The sequence below is a fragment of the Python bivittatus genome, unplaced genomic scaffold (assembly GCF_059951505.1).
Source record: "Python bivittatus isolate LINGU-HERP-01145 unplaced genomic scaffold, Pbiv_v1 ctg000020_np1212, whole genome shotgun sequence".
Lineage (NCBI taxonomy): Eukaryota > Metazoa > Chordata > Lepidosauria > Squamata > Pythonidae > Python > Python bivittatus.
The window spans coordinates 30001538-30019614 of record NW_028277030.1 but is presented as its reverse complement, the minus strand read 5'-3'; the positions used below and the strand labels follow the sequence as shown (position 1 = coordinate 30019614).

General features: G+C 36.5%; 1 protein-coding gene across 8 annotated transcripts in view; it reads left to right on the top strand.

The window, feature by feature from the left end:
- Positions 1–18077, top strand: part of TRAPPC12 (trafficking protein particle complex subunit 12) — a 92136-nt gene that overhangs the window by 21786 nt on the left and 52273 nt on the right. For 7 of the 8 annotated variants that reach the window (XR_015795431.1, XR_015795433.1, XM_007424687.4 and 4 more), the window contains 3 exons: positions 105–221; positions 8775–8888; positions 9770–9908. Coding sequence is in view for 6 of the 8 variants with exons in the window: in XM_007424687.4 (XP_007424749.2) it covers positions 105–221; positions 8775–8888; positions 9770–9908 (370 nt within the window). In the remaining 2 variants the exon portion in view is untranslated. The remainder of the gene's footprint in view (positions 1–104; positions 222–8774; positions 8889–9769; positions 9909–18077) is intronic. The other variant, XM_025164425.2, reaches the window with a different exon arrangement.

Below are 18077 nucleotides of genomic sequence, written 5' to 3'. Positions count from 1 at the left end.
CTTGTATTAATGTAAAATATTTTTAAATATATTTTTAAAAAGTCACATTTGCTAATGGAAAAGTTCAAAGGTAGATATTATGGTGTTTTTTTTTCTCCCATTAGGGTGATGCAGTTAAAGATTTAATGCTCCGCTTTCTTGGTGAACATGCTGCAGTGAAAAGACAAGCTCTCAATGCCAACTCTGTGGAGCAGTCTTTTCAGGGCTTAAAGCAGCTGATAGTAAGTAACACGGTGTTCCTTTTCTTGGTATGATTCTTTCTGGATAGTCACAATCTAAAGATCTTGTTTAGTCTTTTTTTTAAAAAAAAGGTCTTGAAAGTCATTCAGTTTAGCATCTGTACTTTCAGATTTATCAAATGACTTGTTTAGACTTCACAGAATTTATGTTGAAGAGCTTCTAACACTCTTGTGCAAACTGTCTTGATCCCAATCCCAAAAGATCAGCTGTTTTTCTTTCTTATTTCTGCTTCAGTCCTGTTAATTCCTTCCCAACTGGATGTACAATACTTTAAATGAGGGATCCCCAACCTTTTTGGGAAAGTGGGCACATGTAGAATTTTATGACTGTGTTACAGGCATTCTTGCAAAATGGCTATAGAAGGGCTTTCCCATTAATAAAATGCTGGCTGTGGGGTATAAAATCCATTACCATACACCATGTTTTTTGAGTGCTAGCTTCATGAAAAGAGCAAAGAGACCTCTGTGAACCTGCTATTTGAGGCAGCTACATCTCTTGCAAAGTTCACTATGGCCACTTCAAGGTCCTTTCCTGATTTTCTGCACACGTAAGGCAGTTCTCAGTTAATGATCACATTGGGACTGGCAACTCCGTTGCTAGGCGATGTGGTCATTATATCACATGACCATGACAGGCTTACAATCTCAATTCTGCCAGTCATTAAGTGAATCACCCACGGTCGGTAAGCAAGACATCACTTGAATGCGACTTGTGATTTTATGGCTGGCTTCTCCATTGATTCTGCTTGTTGGAAGCCGGCTGTGAAGCACTCAGATGACAACCACATGGCTGTGATGGTCGTAAGTGTGAGGACCAATTGTAAAGTTACTCTTTCAACCCCATCGTAACTTCCAGTGGTCACTAAAGAGGGCAGTCATTAAGGGAGGACTACCTGTACTTATGTGCACAGAAGACACATCTGGATTGCCACCAAAGCAAAGTAACAAGGGTCTTCTCTGCATGCATATACATGCTGAGAAATCTGCCAAAGGATCTCAAAGCAACTGATGCACACATTGTAATATTCTACATAACAGGTTCAGAAAGACACATTGTGAAGGGCCCTCCATAGTACTCTACCTTACCTTTGTTCTTTTTCTGGTAGGATGGCTGGCGTGTGCCAATAGAGAATGCCAGTGTCTAAACTTAAATGCACTTTATGTTTTTTTAGTTACATGCTTCTTATCCATGGCTGCCTGGATAAGGAGAAATAGGAGGCAAATACGAGCTAAAACATCTCCTTTGCATACTATTGGCTTTCTCATTCATATTCAGGAGTTGCTTCTTATTTTTCATAGGCAAACAAAATTGAAACCATGCAGTGCTGGAAATGTGTTTGTAGCAGTGGGTTAAGCAAGAATTCACAAAGGCTGCAGGCTACATCAGGCATTAAATGAATACATTTCCAGTTGCACAACAGGACTTTTCTCTCTTGTCTCCAATCCCACTCCTTGAGTGTGCTCCAGAAGGTCCCCCAAGATCCCAGAGAAGAGTTGATGTATGCTTGGAATGGGGGTGAGGAGTATGTAGTGAGAATTCATTCACTGGCAGAATTACATTTGTCAATGAAATTGCATCACTAGATCCAACCACTTTTACCTTTCTGGTTTTTAAGTTACTGCTAGGAAGTATATAACCCCAGTTATAATAAAAATGAATAGAATTTATTCTTCTAATCATAAACAATATGGGAACTAGGATTGATTTTGTGGGTTGGTCTTTAAATGATAAAATACTTCACATCCCTTTAGCACTACAGCCAGAGTGCTTCATTTTACAGTTTAGATGTTAGGTTTTGATACAACAGTAAGAATAATCCTTTTTGTCAGATTGGGAAAAAATTAATTGAAGAAATTTATGGAAAACTAGACATGCTTATTTCTGTAAAAGGAAAATTTATCCTAATATATACAGCACTGTTTTACTATCACAAACAATTAAGATAGATAGGAAAAAGGTAGGTTTTGAAGTTTTATATTGTTATATCTTTGTAAAAGACAGCCTATGGTACAATTGACCTAAAATAGTTAATTATCTTTTTTTTTCTTTTCTTTTTCTCTTCTGTACCACTTTATAGTGTAAGCAATTGCTCTATACTCAAAAATCCCTTTTGGGTATCTCTGTTTTGAACCATTGGACCAACAGTTACTGTTCACAGGTTTCTTTAATATATCGTTAAACTTCCCTTGAAACTTCTGTGAAGCTAAAAGTATTTTTTTAAAAATAATATTTAAATAGACTTAAAGAGTATCAAAAGATTATCAGGTGAGTTTAACATGGTAAAACATTTCACATTACTGAAATAGTTCTGCATTAAGACTTGTGAAAAAATTGCTTGCCAGGTTTATCTGAAACACACAATAAATAATTAAGAGGGAAAGTGAGTTTTCCTTTTTAGAGAGAAGAAATAACATGCACACAAATTCTAATTTTATAATTTTTAATCCAGTGGATTATTTAATAATTCATGACTTGCATTTTACAGAAATTTATGAACAAGATAACCCATATTTTCCTTTCTGAATTGTAAAATATTAGGTCAACATTCTTTAACAGTTTCCAAGGTAGAATTAACCAGGTAAATTGATACTTCCAACATCTGGTGTATCTCTGTCCTTTTTACAGCCTACAGCCATTTCCCAGAGGTCTATCATGTTGTACAGCAGAAAATCACATGTAGCCTCTTAATTGCAATATTTCATTATCTTATAAATGTGCTTTACATTAGGAATATTAGGAAATTTTAGCCTAAGAAGGGGTTACTGACCAATTTTTTTCCAAATGATGTCAAAGTGTTCTATCCAAATAATTTATATTGGAGAAGAATGTCATCCAAAATGGAGGAGGACGTTTTAATCATTTTAATGGTGTCACATGTAGAGTTAATGACTCCCTTTGGGAAAAAAAATCATATACTTTCTCTTAGTGTAGCTTCTAGGTTTTATGTGGAATTTCCATACATTGTCAAACATAATAAACTATGGGCCTCTTGTGCGTATTTATTTTTTTATAGTTGAGAAGTTTCCATTTTTAAAATTTCTCCCAATTTAAATAATATTTTTTATTCCTGAAGTTAAGTTATGACTAGTTTAAAAGATCCTGAAATGTTTTATTATTGTAATCTCCATTCTGGATTGATTTGGAATCTTATGTTGTATTCTTCATTGTCTACATTCTGACTTCATGCTCAATATGAACAAATTAACTTCAGAAAGCTGAAGTTTTTCATGATTGTTCATGTTTTCCTGTCCCCAAGTCTGACACAGCTGTGAGGTAAACCTGGGAAACTTTCACTTCTGTTTAATTACAGCTTGTCATATCATCTGAGTTTACATAGTAGATAATGTTTTAAACAAGCAAACTTGGTTTGTAGGCATTTTATACCAAACTAATAAATAGTACTTTCTTCTGGTGTTATCTTTATCTTGAACAATAATTTTACTTTTTCTGGGACACTTGCCTTGGACAGTTGCCTTGGGAGTATTTAGAAGTCATGAAACCCTTATGGGTCTCAGAGGGGAGCAAATGATGACATGTACATCATGAAGTCAGCATGTAAATGACATGATATATGCATTTGCATTAGATGCCATGCCATCATATAATAATGTCATTTTGGGATGATGTTATGGCATGAATGTTGTTATTCTGATGTTATTGCATCTTGTTAGGAGCAGTGCTGTTAATAGTCCATGGTTATCTATTGCACAGTAGGTATAAAGAAACAGGCTCACCAGTCTAATATTTATGTCGGAAAAGTAAGTTTCTTAATCTTGGTTTTGCTTAGGGAATAGATAACTAGTATTCAGTAATTCCCTTCAGAGGAGTATCCAGATGGTCACAGAAATTTAATAACAGTAATAAAAAAATGTGAATGTATATTTGAAATCAGACATCTATTTATTTGTTATTGCTGGTCCACTGTTCTGCTGTAGCACCTGAACTATTTAACCTTTATTGCATATATACATCTGTCATGCATTAGAGAACAGATGGTGTCCATTCCTACAGTTCTGTGTCTTCTGGTTGTGATCCCATTAAACTAGGCAGGATGTTTTTGTGCCTGTATCTGAGCAAATGTTTCAAAGATGTGATGATAGCACATTTTTCTTATTGTAGTGGTAGAATTGTGAGCCAGGAAAACCTTGGTTTCCAACTCACACCAGCAATCATTAACTATTCATAGACAAGCTACTGTCATTTTTGCATGGATAATATGAAGAGAATAGTGCATATCTTTCAGGGGTCTCATGTTGTATACCAAGGTAGTGTACATCAAGTGTACTGTAAATATTAATATCTGGATCTTATTTATCACCATTGACCAATTAATCACATAGATTGAACAATACATTTTAATGTATTGTCGAAGGCTTTCACGGCCGGCATACGATGGCTGGTGTGGGTCTTCCCTGCACTCTGCACTCTGAAGATGCTGGTCACAGGTGCTGGCGAAACGTTAGGAAACAAAACTTCAAGACCACGGCCACACAGCCCGGAAGACCCACACCAGCCACATTACATTTTAAATTTATAATTATTTTTGCCCTTTAATATGGAATTTTATTTGGAAGTAAACTTTAAAATGCAAGTAAGACAAGATGTACATAGCAGTGCAACAAGATTTTAATGAAAAGGAGAAAAAAACATTGATTAAAAGCCATATTGTAAGATTAACTAGTAGCGTGGTCAGAATAAAACAACTAAAGGAGCAGCTCACTAATTAAAACCCGGGTTTTTTTAATCTGTAAACAAGTGATAATTATGTATAATTTGTATTAACCCACCACAGAACTTTTTTTTTTTTTTGCCTTCCCAAATTATCCAAGGTAGAAAGATACTAGATCATTCTTTCCCAACTTGTCTGGCAATACTGTCTTTTTAACAAATAAATAGCACAACTTTCTTCTTCCACTGAAGCAACGTGTATTCAGTTAGGGAGCTCAGCAGAACTAGGATTTCATCCATAACAATCTCTCTTGTTCAAAGAAGACTCCAAAAGGAACTATGTGATGGTTACACCTGATTCTGAGAGGCTTTCCAGGTGTCCATTTTCATACCGAAAAGTCCTTTGTTGTAAAATGTTTTAGAATATAATAGTGGTATGGTCTATTTATGGTGGTATAGAACAGGAGTCTCAGACTCTCCAAGTCATTTTCTGCAACCCACAACAATACTTCATAGAGGCTGAGAATGCTGCCCAGCAAAGCCAATACAATAGGTGCCATGTAAACATGCAGGCTAGGCCATGGAGTGGGCTCCAGGAAGTGGAAGAGCATGGCAACAGCAGGCCAACAATTTATCTTGACTCAATGTAGAAGGTCTTCCTGCAACAGTGAGGCCTGGTCAGTTGGTCAAGGCAGTTGGTGCCCAAGGCTTCTTGCACAAAGCAGGGATACTGTCCAGAACTCCCTGCCCACTCTTGTGCTTCATGGTGCATGGTACTTCTGAAGTGGCACCAGGAGCTCTGAGTATGGGCAGCAGGGAGGTGAGGCTTGGCCAAGAAAGAAAGCCAGGAGACTCAACTTCCCCGAGAGAGAGAAAGAGGTAGATCAGGGCTGATTGCCAGCCAAAGAGTAGGAAAGACAGTGCATGTGCACACAAGATCTCCCTGCTAGGCAGAGGAAGGAAGGGACCTGCCAGGCAAGGAGAGAGAAGAAAAAGAAAGCAAACGCGAAAAAGACCATGGAAAAAAAAGATGCCTCTGCTCAGCATGAAGGAGGGGGAGGGGGGAAGCAAGATCTGGACCGCTGTTAGCGGAATGGGTTTCCTAGATTATATCATTCTAGATGCCATCTTGACATAATACTACATTATCAACCCAACAATAAAACCAAATATTGGTGTTCCAGTAATGAAATACCATGTGAGCTAAGTGGCCAAAGTCAAATGGCTGTTTTGCAGCTCTGTTTTAGAAGTAGTTCTGTTTCCCAGTAACATTTTTAATGTAATAAATTTGTGTTTGATGGCATTCCACAATACTCTTCCATTTCTTCATTTTTTTACTCATTAGAGACTTTAGTATCTGTATGTGAAAAGGCTTCAGTGTTGCAGCCCTTCGGCTAATGAACTAGTCCTTATGTGACACTGAGCTTGAGTTTGAAACCTCTAGTGTAGAATATAGCTGCTAATCCTTATTTAAAACTGCTGCCCTTATTTTAAAACATTTCTAGATCCTGTTTTTTTCTACACAGCTGAAGTTGTGATAAGTGTAGGGTACCACTACGTTTTCTTCTCTTAATTCTATTATTCATCTCTAGTAGTGCCTTTAATAAAGTACTTAGCATCCTGTGATTTACAAAAGCTTGTATGAAAATAAATTTTTTTGTCCTTAAGGCATCATAAGTTTTTTCTTTTTTATTCTTGTAAGAACAATAATTCATAGGATCCTTCAGTTCTCTAGTTTAAAATTTAAGGTATATTACAAAGTTTTAAAAAATGACCAGGCTCAGATAACTCATGATATTCTCAATAACGATTTATGAAGCCAGGAAATAACATCAAGGCTAAGTAATCTTCCATCCTCTTCTTCTATTATAATTTGAAGTTTTTTTGACCCATCCTAGAAAAAGATGTGGTTTAAAGAGTTGCAGGCAGGTACAGAGTTTGTGCCCTGAAGTACCTTTTTGGGATTGAGCCTGGTGCTTTGCACAGCCTAATCTGTACTCTCTATATTGGGCACTAACTAAGCATTCAAACATCACAGTTTCCCAGAATTCTTTAGATTGACCTGGTTTGTCCCATGATAAGCACCGGGACCATCAACTTTTTGGCATATTGGGCAGATCTGAAAATTAATTAGGGGTGTAAATTTTTTCTACAAACTAAATAGCTGCCATGAGGTATATAAAATCATAATGCAGTTTGTTTCTAGCCCCTACCACCCTGCATGCAGTGCTCCTCAACATCCCTACATGCCTTTGTTCATTTTCTAGACAAGTGCTCACATTTCCGAACAAAGCATCTATAATGTTTGTAAGTTGTATTTGGAGCCCCGAGGCATTCTTGGGAATAAAGGTGATGTTGGTGGTGTGTTTTGCAATGCACCAGCTCATTAATTTCTCTCTCTCTCTATAGAAAAAATAGCCAATTAGGATAGGAAGTGTGCCAGGGGCCAAGGGAATTGTCTGTAGATACATTGGCACTCCTGGGTTGAGACCTGGGGATTAAATTGTACCCAGGCACATTTTGTATTCCTTGCCTTAACCGGGGTTAATCTATGATTCAGTGGCAGGTAGCTATGCCCCAGTGCTTTATTTGGAGGTGCATGCAGCTAATCAAAAAGAAGGGAAAAGACAAGTGAGGTTTGTAGGGAGGTCCTGCAGGAAGAGTTGACAGATAGCATTTGGGTAAATCAATGTATTATAACTTGCTATAACACTCAAGAGAGCTATTTTGTGAGTTAGGAGGACACTGTCACCTGTAGTTCCTTTGCGAGAATGTCCACTACATGCTTTCAAAATTCCATATATATTCTCCAGCTCAAAAAACATGGACAGATGGCTTAATGTGTCAGGTAAATATGCTCAGTTGTGAAATGCAGTGTGCTTTTCTAACAATCTAGTGTCATAAGACACTACGTTTTGTCCTTGGTTTGTGACTCTGGCTTGTTAGGACAGAAAGAAGGCAAGGTTACTCATTCACAGATAATGCTAACAAGCCACGAATTGTCATCCAAGTTTGTTCAGCTGCCGTTGGCAAGTGCCAAGCAAGAGCAATCAGGCAGTGTGCATCCCTGCTTGTTCATGATAAGCTAAAATTTAAAGAATTCTTGCTTACCTTGGTGTTCAAACATTGCAACAAATAATCCTCTTTACTGCCATAGCTTTGACTGGAAGCAAAATACAACTTCTCTTTCTAAGCTTTGGATCAGGGAGAAAGAACTTGTTTCTTCTGGTGGCAGTATTTGTGACTTTGAGGTATCCATCATCTTTTTACCATGCAGATTATTTAAGTTTTAAATATAAAATTCATGTACTTCTGCTAAACATCTACTGAGTGCTTTCTGGGTGAATGAATAGATGCTGAAAACTTCAAGTTTTTATATTTACTAAAATGTGAGTTTTCACACAGGTGTATTTTCAAGCACAGCTTACCGAATGACTTTTATGATTTAATTGATTAAAATGAATAGGAAAATAACTTGATTCCAGGAAAATAAATAAATAAAAGAGCAATGTCATTTAGAGACAATAGATAGGATCGTTTTGCAGTGGCAAAAATGTTGCATAATCTTGAAGGGTTAAAAACTGATAACTATTTCTGAATGAACAGTCTCTGGCACTTCATAATAAATTATGTATCCTTTTACACCAGCAATCTTCTAATTGTAAATTGTGAGTCATGCCTGGCTTTGCTTCTTGCCTAATTATACAAGTAGCTTTGACAAATGACATCCTACTTCCTACTGGCCAGCTTTAGTGACCTTGTCATTATTACTAATGGCTAGTTGTAGCTGCTTCAAGCAAAATAAGCAGCTTCAGGTTTTTAGCTGCTAAATTGTTACTTAGCCTATTCTTTCCCTTTCTCTCCAGAGCACAAAAAACTGGAGAGCAGCAGTTGATCTGTGTGGACGACTTCTGACAGCCCATGGTCAAGGCTATGGCAAAAGTGGGCTACCCACAAGTCATACAACAGACTCTCTTCAGGTACACTTGCCTGCAGGTCAGGCAAAAGTTAGGATGCACCTTCAACACGCACTTCTGAGTGGGAATGGGCAATTTGTCTCACATTAAGGAACTAGCCAGAAATGTCAAACACACACTAGCTTCCTCCAGTTTTTCCTCCAGTTATTCCCCCACCTTTCTTACAGTTCTTTCAGATGAGTGATAAATAATTCTCGCAGTTATGAATGAAAAAACAAGGTTGACGTTTCTCACGCAAACAGTTCACTTTACTTTGATGCTTGGGAAAAATAGATACTGCCTTCCCTTGTTCTAGCATAGTAACGTATGTGATGACCATAGTACGAAAACAAATGGCATTTCGTTTAGATTTTGAGTTGTGTTAACAACTAACATATGTTTCCATGAGTGCTGTAAATTTAATGTTTTGCAGGTATTTCTTTATAAGTAATTGCAATATCTAAATTAGAAATATTAAGGACAAAAAGATATAAAGATGTTTTGCTAGTAAAATAAATGAAAGACCCAGTAATATATCTGTATTTTGAACCTCATATGAGGGGTAGTTAAAGTGAATAATTGAAGATAGGAACGATGCATATATGTCTTCAGATAATGTCAACATCCATTAATTCTTTATAATCAGACATGTGCACAGGGTGCTGTCCAACCATGTATGATAAGTCATTTGCAAATGAGACTCAATAAAGAAAAAATTAGCTGAAGATGAAAAATTCTAGAAAAAATAAGTTTACTGAATTCATACACGTGCACACATGAAAAATAGTCTTTAGATATATTAGTATTACGCATGTTCATTCTTCATAGCTGAAAAAAACCTAATAGTACATTTTTGTATTTACAGTAACAACTGTAAACTTTTTTTTTCTTTTTTTACTTTTAAGATTTGGTTTGTAAGACTGGCACTCCTGGTAAAATTGGGTCTCTACCAAAATGCTGAAATGGAATTTGAACCATTTGGAAACCTAGACCAGCCTGATTTATATTATGAATATTATCCTCATGTATATCCGGGACGCAAAGGTAAAACCATTTATGTTTATTCCTATTAATACAGTTCCTTTTTTGTCTTGTGCCATTTTTTTATTAGTAGTCACTGTTTTACTAATGAATGTACTACAATAATATGAACATTACAAAATATTATTGAAAAATATCACAAAATCTCTAACATAGTAACACATAGTGCTGCATCCTTTGATTAGTAGAAAATATTGCCTTTTCTAAAACAGATAGATTACACATTTCTGACAACCATTCCTTGAAATCTGGAATAATATCACATTTCCAATTTCTTGATATAATTATTTTAGCCACCCCACATGATACAACCATAATTCCTGATAAATAGTCAAATGCCAAAGCTTTGGTATATAGTTAAACATTATATTTGCAACTTTAACACTTAAACGTTTTCCTATAAATCTGCTTATATGCATTAATGTGCTGTCTTGTATCATATTCATGTATGTTACACTGTCATCTGCAAGCAGGGGTTCTGAGCATCATAAACAATCACAAATATTTTATAACTTTTAAATAGTAATTCTGTGGTCAGCAACATATGAGTAGATTTTAATAAAAAACATAGCCTGTGCAGAGGCAGGTATTAACTATGGTTTGTTTATCTTAACCATGGTTCAGAATTACATCTGGATATGTAAATCCTATTTAAAGATTGGCTGAAAACTAGCATATAAAAGTATGGCTTTAATTGAATTTACAAATTCTAGTTTTTCTACTTATTCCATCTTCAAATTATGTGATAGCCACCCAGAGTCGTTGAGAATCGGGCAGCATACAAGTTTAATAAATAATAATAATAATTATTATTATTATTATTATTATTCTTACGACAGTTCCCTGATTTCCTAGTTTCTGCTTATTAATATGTTTGCTGTTGTCTTTTATTTAGCCTTGAATATAAGCTAAACTATGGTTTTAAAGGCAGATTTGCATAACAGTTTAACATATAATATAGCTTGTTTACTCATAGTTTAAAGTATCTTGGGAAAGTACTGCCATGGATAAAAACAATAAACCAAAGAAAAAAAGATATCAGTTTGTAGTAGATCAAGGTGTATTATGACATAAGTACCCAAATCTATTTATCTTAGTAAATTCATCTAAAATACAAAGGGAATTTTTGAAGCTACCCTAGATAAATTGTCTGGATTTCTATGCTATCTTGAGGGACCGGGTTACATGAGGGACTGCCTGTCCCCAGTTACATCTGCCTGTCCCATCAGGTCTGGCAGAGAAGGCATGCTGTGGGCCCTGTCTGCCAGAGAATTACATTTGGCGGGTCCCAGGAGGCGGGCCTCCTCTGCTGTGGCACCCGCCTTGTGGAATCTTCTCCCCCCGGTAGTGAGATTAGCTCCATCCCTCTTAACATTCCGCAAGTCCCTTGAGACCTGGCTACGTGATCAGGCCTGGGGCTCCCAGGGGATCGGGGAGATTTTACAATGGCTCCCTTATTAATTTTCTCCCCTCCTATTTTGTGTGTTTTATCAGTTTTTTATCTGTAACTGCTTTTATGTATTTATTTTTTTAATTGTTGTACGCCACCCTGTGAGTCACCTTGTGTGAGATGGGCGGCTATATAAATATGATAAATAAATAAATCTTACTGGTACTATCTGCAAAGATGATATCTGCTCAGCACCACCAATTGTTACTTTTCTGGGCCAAGGGGACGCAGCTAGATACTGTGTGGCAGTTTACATTATGAGTTCCTTTCTATGTGATCATGCTATGCTGTACAAATGTGATATCTCCTCAGATCTTCAGGTCTTGATGCAATTGCTGCATACTTGAGGATGTCCTCAGAACACATGGCTAGAGAAGTGTTGGCGAATGGGTGCATTGCATATGTAGGTCAAATGATGTTGTATTGCATAGTGGGCTAGGTAAAATAGTGGGCAGACATGACTGAGAAAGTGTCAGGCACAGACAAGCCTTTGTGTATTTGTTAATTTGCAGTTTGGAAAGTTAACATATTTTTTCTAGTTAAGGCTTAGTGTTGTGTATATGTACCTACTGTATTTCTGAGATCCTACCCAGTGCTAAGTTAATAACATGCTTAATCGTAATTAGTGCTAAACATTATGTGAATATGGGGCAGAGAATTGCAAAATGGTATGTGTTAAATTAAAATTAAGGGCTTTACATTTCAGAGTAATCCATGATCAAAGTTATTGAAACATCCAGATTTTTGGACTCCTGAACAGTAATAAATTAGCAAGTGGAATTGTAATCAAATCCAAGAGAGAAATAGTACATGGATACATTTGGTCTTTATGCAAAAGAGGATTGCAGGTGTGTTAGCAAACTTAGGGATAGGCCACTACATTTTCTCTGTATTTCTAGACCATTTTATCCTTACGACCTGAGAGATAGAAAGGGTATACTTGAGTGTGCGCCTTGGAAAAACTATAGCAAAAGACATCTGAATTGGTGTCATTAAGCAGCTAATTTTAATTTAAAAAACAAACATAAAGCATAAAGATATTTTAGCTACTGTGCAGTAATCATCATCCTTGATAATATGCTGATGGTTGCTTAATTTTCTTTTCATTTTTCCATATAACAAGCATAAATGTAACATCCTTGATTTATTTATCTCATTTTGATTCACAATAGATAAAAGAATTAGGCAATTAAAATGCACTTTGCAATCAAATATGTCAAGATGCAAATAAATAATGGTTATGAAAGTGGTGTAAAATATATTTCATTTAATTCATGTGTGTAATTTAGATCAATTCAAAATATTCATTGAATTAAATACAGTATATTTCTTTTTGGAACAGCATGTACATTTCAACCTAGAATCTTATGAATATCCAGGGATTATGTTGCTTGTGTTTAGCATCTATATAAGTAGACTTATTAAATACCTATCTTTTACTTCAATTTTTCCCCTCTCTGAACTGATTTTTTCTCCCTTTTATGTGCCATCTCTTGCCCAACTATCCTATCAACTTTACTGACACACCAAATGTATTTTACCTTAGCTTCTCTTTTTCCAGTTTGAATCCTGAAACCCTAATTTTCTGGTATCTCCTTTTATTAACCAAAATTAAGCTGATTTTCTTTATTTGGGGGGCATAGACTTGGCTTCCTAGGAAGCTTGCTTTTTAATCTACATATTAAAGCTTCATGTGTAAAAGCTTGCTGATAGGAGCAAGTATTCAGTACATGTATATAAACTACCACATGAAGAATATCTCATGTAATGGATCTATACACATGTGCATTCTTACATACTAATTTCTTTATAGCAAATACCGTATGACACTGATGTGTAAATGTATGCGTGCTGTGGAGAGTAAGGATTCACTGCTGCACTCTACCAAACTGCAGGTTTGCAAGTTTGGAAAATACTGATGGGTTTTATTTATTTATTATTTAGATTTGTAATCCACGCTGCTCAGCACAGGTTTTCTCTTGATTGCCTGTCTTAGACAACTGTTTCAGTCATAATTTTGGTTCATTCTGTCTGGTATTTTCAAGTTCAGTTCTAGTAGATAGTTGCTACTTAATGCCTACTCTGGGATGATCATTTCAGCAAAGAGTAGAGGTTAATTATGATAGTGAGTTGATGATTTTGCTGAAGGAAAAAAGAACTAATAGCACCTGACTTCTCTCTCTCTCTCTCTCTCTCTCTCTCTCCCCCCTCCCTTTTTCTGTCAAGAAGCTGCTATGCCAAGATTTGAAAAGGCCCTCAGGATTTTAAATTCACTAAGCTATGCACTATTCCACTTGATCACTGCATGACATGTGGCCTGACCTTTTAAAATCATGCATCTGTTAATTATTCCCTTTAAAACTTTATGTAATGGCAAGGGGCAAGATAGTGAGGTCGTATCTTTCCCATTGTTTGAAGGTATAGAATTCAGCTCACAAAGTGGTTTATTTGTGATCTTTTGCAGTTGGAAAAAAGTTTGAATTGGCTCCAGGGTTCTAAAATGCACAGCTTCAGACATTGTGATCACAGCTAATGTACCCAAGGTAGTATTTTATATGTTTTTAAACAATGAACAGTAGAACATTTTTCTACTGTTCAGTTCTCATAAATATAAAATTATATAACTTCTTAACATGGTCACAAGAACAAGTAAAGATAGAATTGTTGGGTTGGAAAGTTTGCCTCTATTCTGGCCTAGTGGTGTTGCAGTATACATGACAGAGAATCCAGCATCCAAGTGAATTGTTGGTTTTCAAGCGAACTGAAGAAATGCAGCAAGAGTAAGCCTGCAGTCATGCCATAAAATTATTAGGCTGTCACAGTTTGTTTTCTTTACTATTCCTGGGTTGCTATAAGTAGCCCTAACCATTTTTTGTTTTGTTTTATTTTAATATCAGGTATTTTACCCATTATTCCCATCAAGATACTCCCATATCTTTTGACGTTTGCCAAATCTATATTTCAGAGACCTTGTGCCACCATCATTTTCCAGAACTGTTAATTTAGAAACAGAGCTTCTGGAGTTATATCTAAATTATATTGAAATATAAACTTGGATGACTATTACAGAACTTTGAGATCCATCTCTTCATTTTGAAAAATTGCACCTTACTAATGCCGGAATTCCTTTTTTTTAAACATACAGTAATGAAATTCATTGTCTAAAGATCTACCTGAATCTCTGTTTTCCTTTGTTTGGTGTTGACTTTGTGAATGAAATGTACTGAATTTCTGAAAACGTATCTGTTGTGTTTAAGGTTATTAAGCAACAGCTCAGAGTCCAAGCCTGCAGATAGTAATAAAGAATGCAGAAGCAGTGGTGCCCATCTGCCTCTTTGATGTTCCAACTTCTGTTCCATTTTGACAGCCAACCAGACAGCCAGCTAGCCCTAGTTGTGTAGCATATGCAAGAGGTCACCGAAGGGGGATGTGTGCATTATTTACTTCTGAACAGCTAAACAGGCAAGGTAGAATGTCTTGGTTCAAAGCTGAAATTCTGTGTGGATGTCAGTTGTATATTCCACATCCAATCTCTTTTTAGAAGAAAAAGGGTGACACAGGAGAGTGTAGTTATTTTCTTTCTCTAAAGAAAGTCTAAAGGATGTATGGATGTGGGGATTGTGGACAGCAATTCTTTTAGTTTTGAGAAGTGCTTGCCCGCATGATCTAGGAAATAGCAGCTAATTCTCTGTTCTCTCTGACATCTGTTCGTAATTCAGTGAGATCATCCTTGGCTATAGGCTTATGATTTGCTATAAATATAGAAATGAAATTTAAAAGGGGGGGAGTCATGTTTAACAGCAGTCGATTTTTTAAAAATGGCAGTTATGAACTTGTAGCATTGTTGTTGCAGTGATACATTTGACTTCAAAAACTCTGCCATCTTATGCTTCTCTTGTCTTATGCTGTTACAAGATCTTGAAAAATCCTTTTTGCTTTAAAAGACTTCTTACTCACTTTTTATTTTGTCCCTTTTTATCTATTTTTCTGTATATGTGTTTCCAAAAATGTGAAAGCAGTGGAAGCATTTGGTATTTGGAAAAATAATTATGGTATGAATAGCCGATCAAAGATGAGGAGATAAGGCAGCAGAATTTTTTGTTCTCCCTGTTAATGAAGGCACATTTGAAAAATGCACTGGGTTTCCCTCTAGTGGGAACAGCAGCACCCTACCATCATATTTACTACTAAATGTGTTTTATGCAAAATGGGGGGGGGCAGGTTTCCCTTGGAGATCCTTATAATTAAAGCTCTTTCTATGATGATTTCACCCCTTTTTCAGACATGTCATTTCTTCCAAGCTCCCCATTATTATCACGTTTTTTTAAAAAAAACCAATTATACTAATCAACAAAAGAAAAATACAAATGCATGTAACCCAAATGCTTACAACATTGCTGATGCTTTTGATTATTTTAATATGGAAAAATCCAATATTCTGAGAATTCCTGATACTTCTTCAGTTTCTTTTGCAATATAATCAACGATAGGTAGGATAAGGTTTTTCTCTTGGAGTTTCTGTCAATTGTCTCTGTCCCAACACACCTCTAGTCTCTGGTCCTGTAATATCTCTTAAGAGCTTGACTAGTCTGCTACAAAAGCTATTGGGTTGCTGTTTCTTGCTGCTGGTGACTGCACAGCTGATGTGAGCAATCTTTTTTCAGGGGAGGGGCTACATTTATTATCTGAAACCTCTCAGGACTGTGACCGAAGAGAATCTGGACAGAAACAGAAACCAGAGTAAAATATAGGGTGGGCTTTTTTTCTTATTTTTTTCTCTTTCCTTCTTTTTTTCCCCCCCTCCCCCTTCAGGCATTGCTGTTTGTATCTGTAAGGGCAAGCATTCTAGTTTTACCTATTTAATGCTTTTTTCCTGTTTCTTTTGGAGCATCTATCAATCTTACCAGCAGCTGACTGGTTCTGTACTCATACTTGATGGATGCTGCTGCTAGTGCAGTCATAACTCCAGCATCAAGATTGGGAGGGGGGCGGTACTAGTAATAACCACTGCAGTTTCTGTGGTAAATGGGCAGGTCCTCAAGGTCAACTGGTTGCCCATTTGTATTGTAGTACAAAAATGATCATAATAGTGCAGTAATAATAAGTGAAGGAATTTCTTGCCTGTATATGTACATGTGAAAAGCTTCAGTACTCTTTTAGTGCAGTGAAAAACATTACTATTGATGCTTTGCAGACAGGAACAATTTTATTTCTTAAGGACTGAGATCGTCACTGAAAGTTTGGATCCCATCTCAACACTATTCCCAGTTATGCCCGTTTTTGGTCTCATATATTTCACTTGTGTGAAGAAGGGTAGAAGATAGTGTTTGGAGATGCAAATGCAGCAAAGCCAATATAATCTTTCTGCTACTAATTCTAGATGGCTGACTCCACTTGAAAGGAACAATAAGAGCACCGGAGGCGACAAAGGGACTATGTATGCATTCTAGAAAATCCTTGCAGTACATTTGAGCGGTGGGGGGGTGCCTTTGAATCAGTGTTGATTCTGGGGCAAGTCCCTGCAGTTTTCTTGGCAAGATTTCAGAAGTGGCTTTCCATTGCCTCCTTCCTAGGGCTAAGAGAGAATGACTGGCCCAAGGTCACCTGGCTGGTTTTGTGTTAACTCTCAGGTTTTGTCCATTTATCCTTATTAACAGTTGACTATTGTGTTGTAAAATTTGCTTCTATTTACTTTAAGATTCATAAGGTATATAGAAGGTTTGGATACTACCCTTATAGTGTAGCATTGTCTTTGTTTTTATTGCTGGTTAAAGAGAATATTCTGCTTCTTTTCATTGAATGTTTAACCATTTAAAATGATTTAAGTATTTTAACTGGTTTCATACAGTATATATTTAGAGCTACCCTGGATCTTTTCTGTCTCTTTATAGATTAAGCTGCTCAAAAATAATAATTCTGTTGAAAGGACATTTTTTTAACCATTTGGGATCCAGCAAAAACCTCACGTATAGATTTTCCTTTTCTACAGGAACAGGTTTTCCCATGTTAGCTGCTTTTTCTCTAGCTCCTTAATTCTCAGCAAGAGGAAGCTGAAAGAAATACCTTAGCTGAAGAATAGTGTGCTGTCACAGAGAAACAAATCAAAATCTTTATTGTTTCAATTGATACTCTGATTGAATGGTCTCTTAAGTCAGTTAAGACTTCAAAGTCAGCACTTCCTATAATTCTGTCATTTGATTCTTTATTGTAAGTAGACTTGAGTCTTTACTGAAGATGCAGAAGGAAGTGGCCTATTACAGCATGGTCTTTCTGCCTTTTTAGCCCTGTGTGCTTTCCTTGAAACTTAGCTGACCCCCTTCTGGAGGGCTTTGTGTTCCTAAACCTGGCCAGCCATCATCCTTCTCTCAGACTCACACGCATGCATCCAAGTCCCCTTGCAGACTCTGGATGACAGTAACACATCATCATGTATCTTTTCTAAAACCTTTCACTAAACTGTCATTGTATTCTCAACGCTTTACTTGATAGACTTCCATTGGTTGGTTTTAAAGGCCACCCAGAATGACTCTGGGCAGCTAACACTATTCTTTTAGATAGATGATGATGATGATGATGATGATGATGATGATGATGATGATGATGATAGCTGTGAATCCTTCAAGCTGACAACATCAAGCACATTGAAGTCAAGAAGGAAGTTAGTAGTGAATACATCATGAGAATGAAAAAGATCTTAAAGTCCAAACTCAGTGGAGGAAATA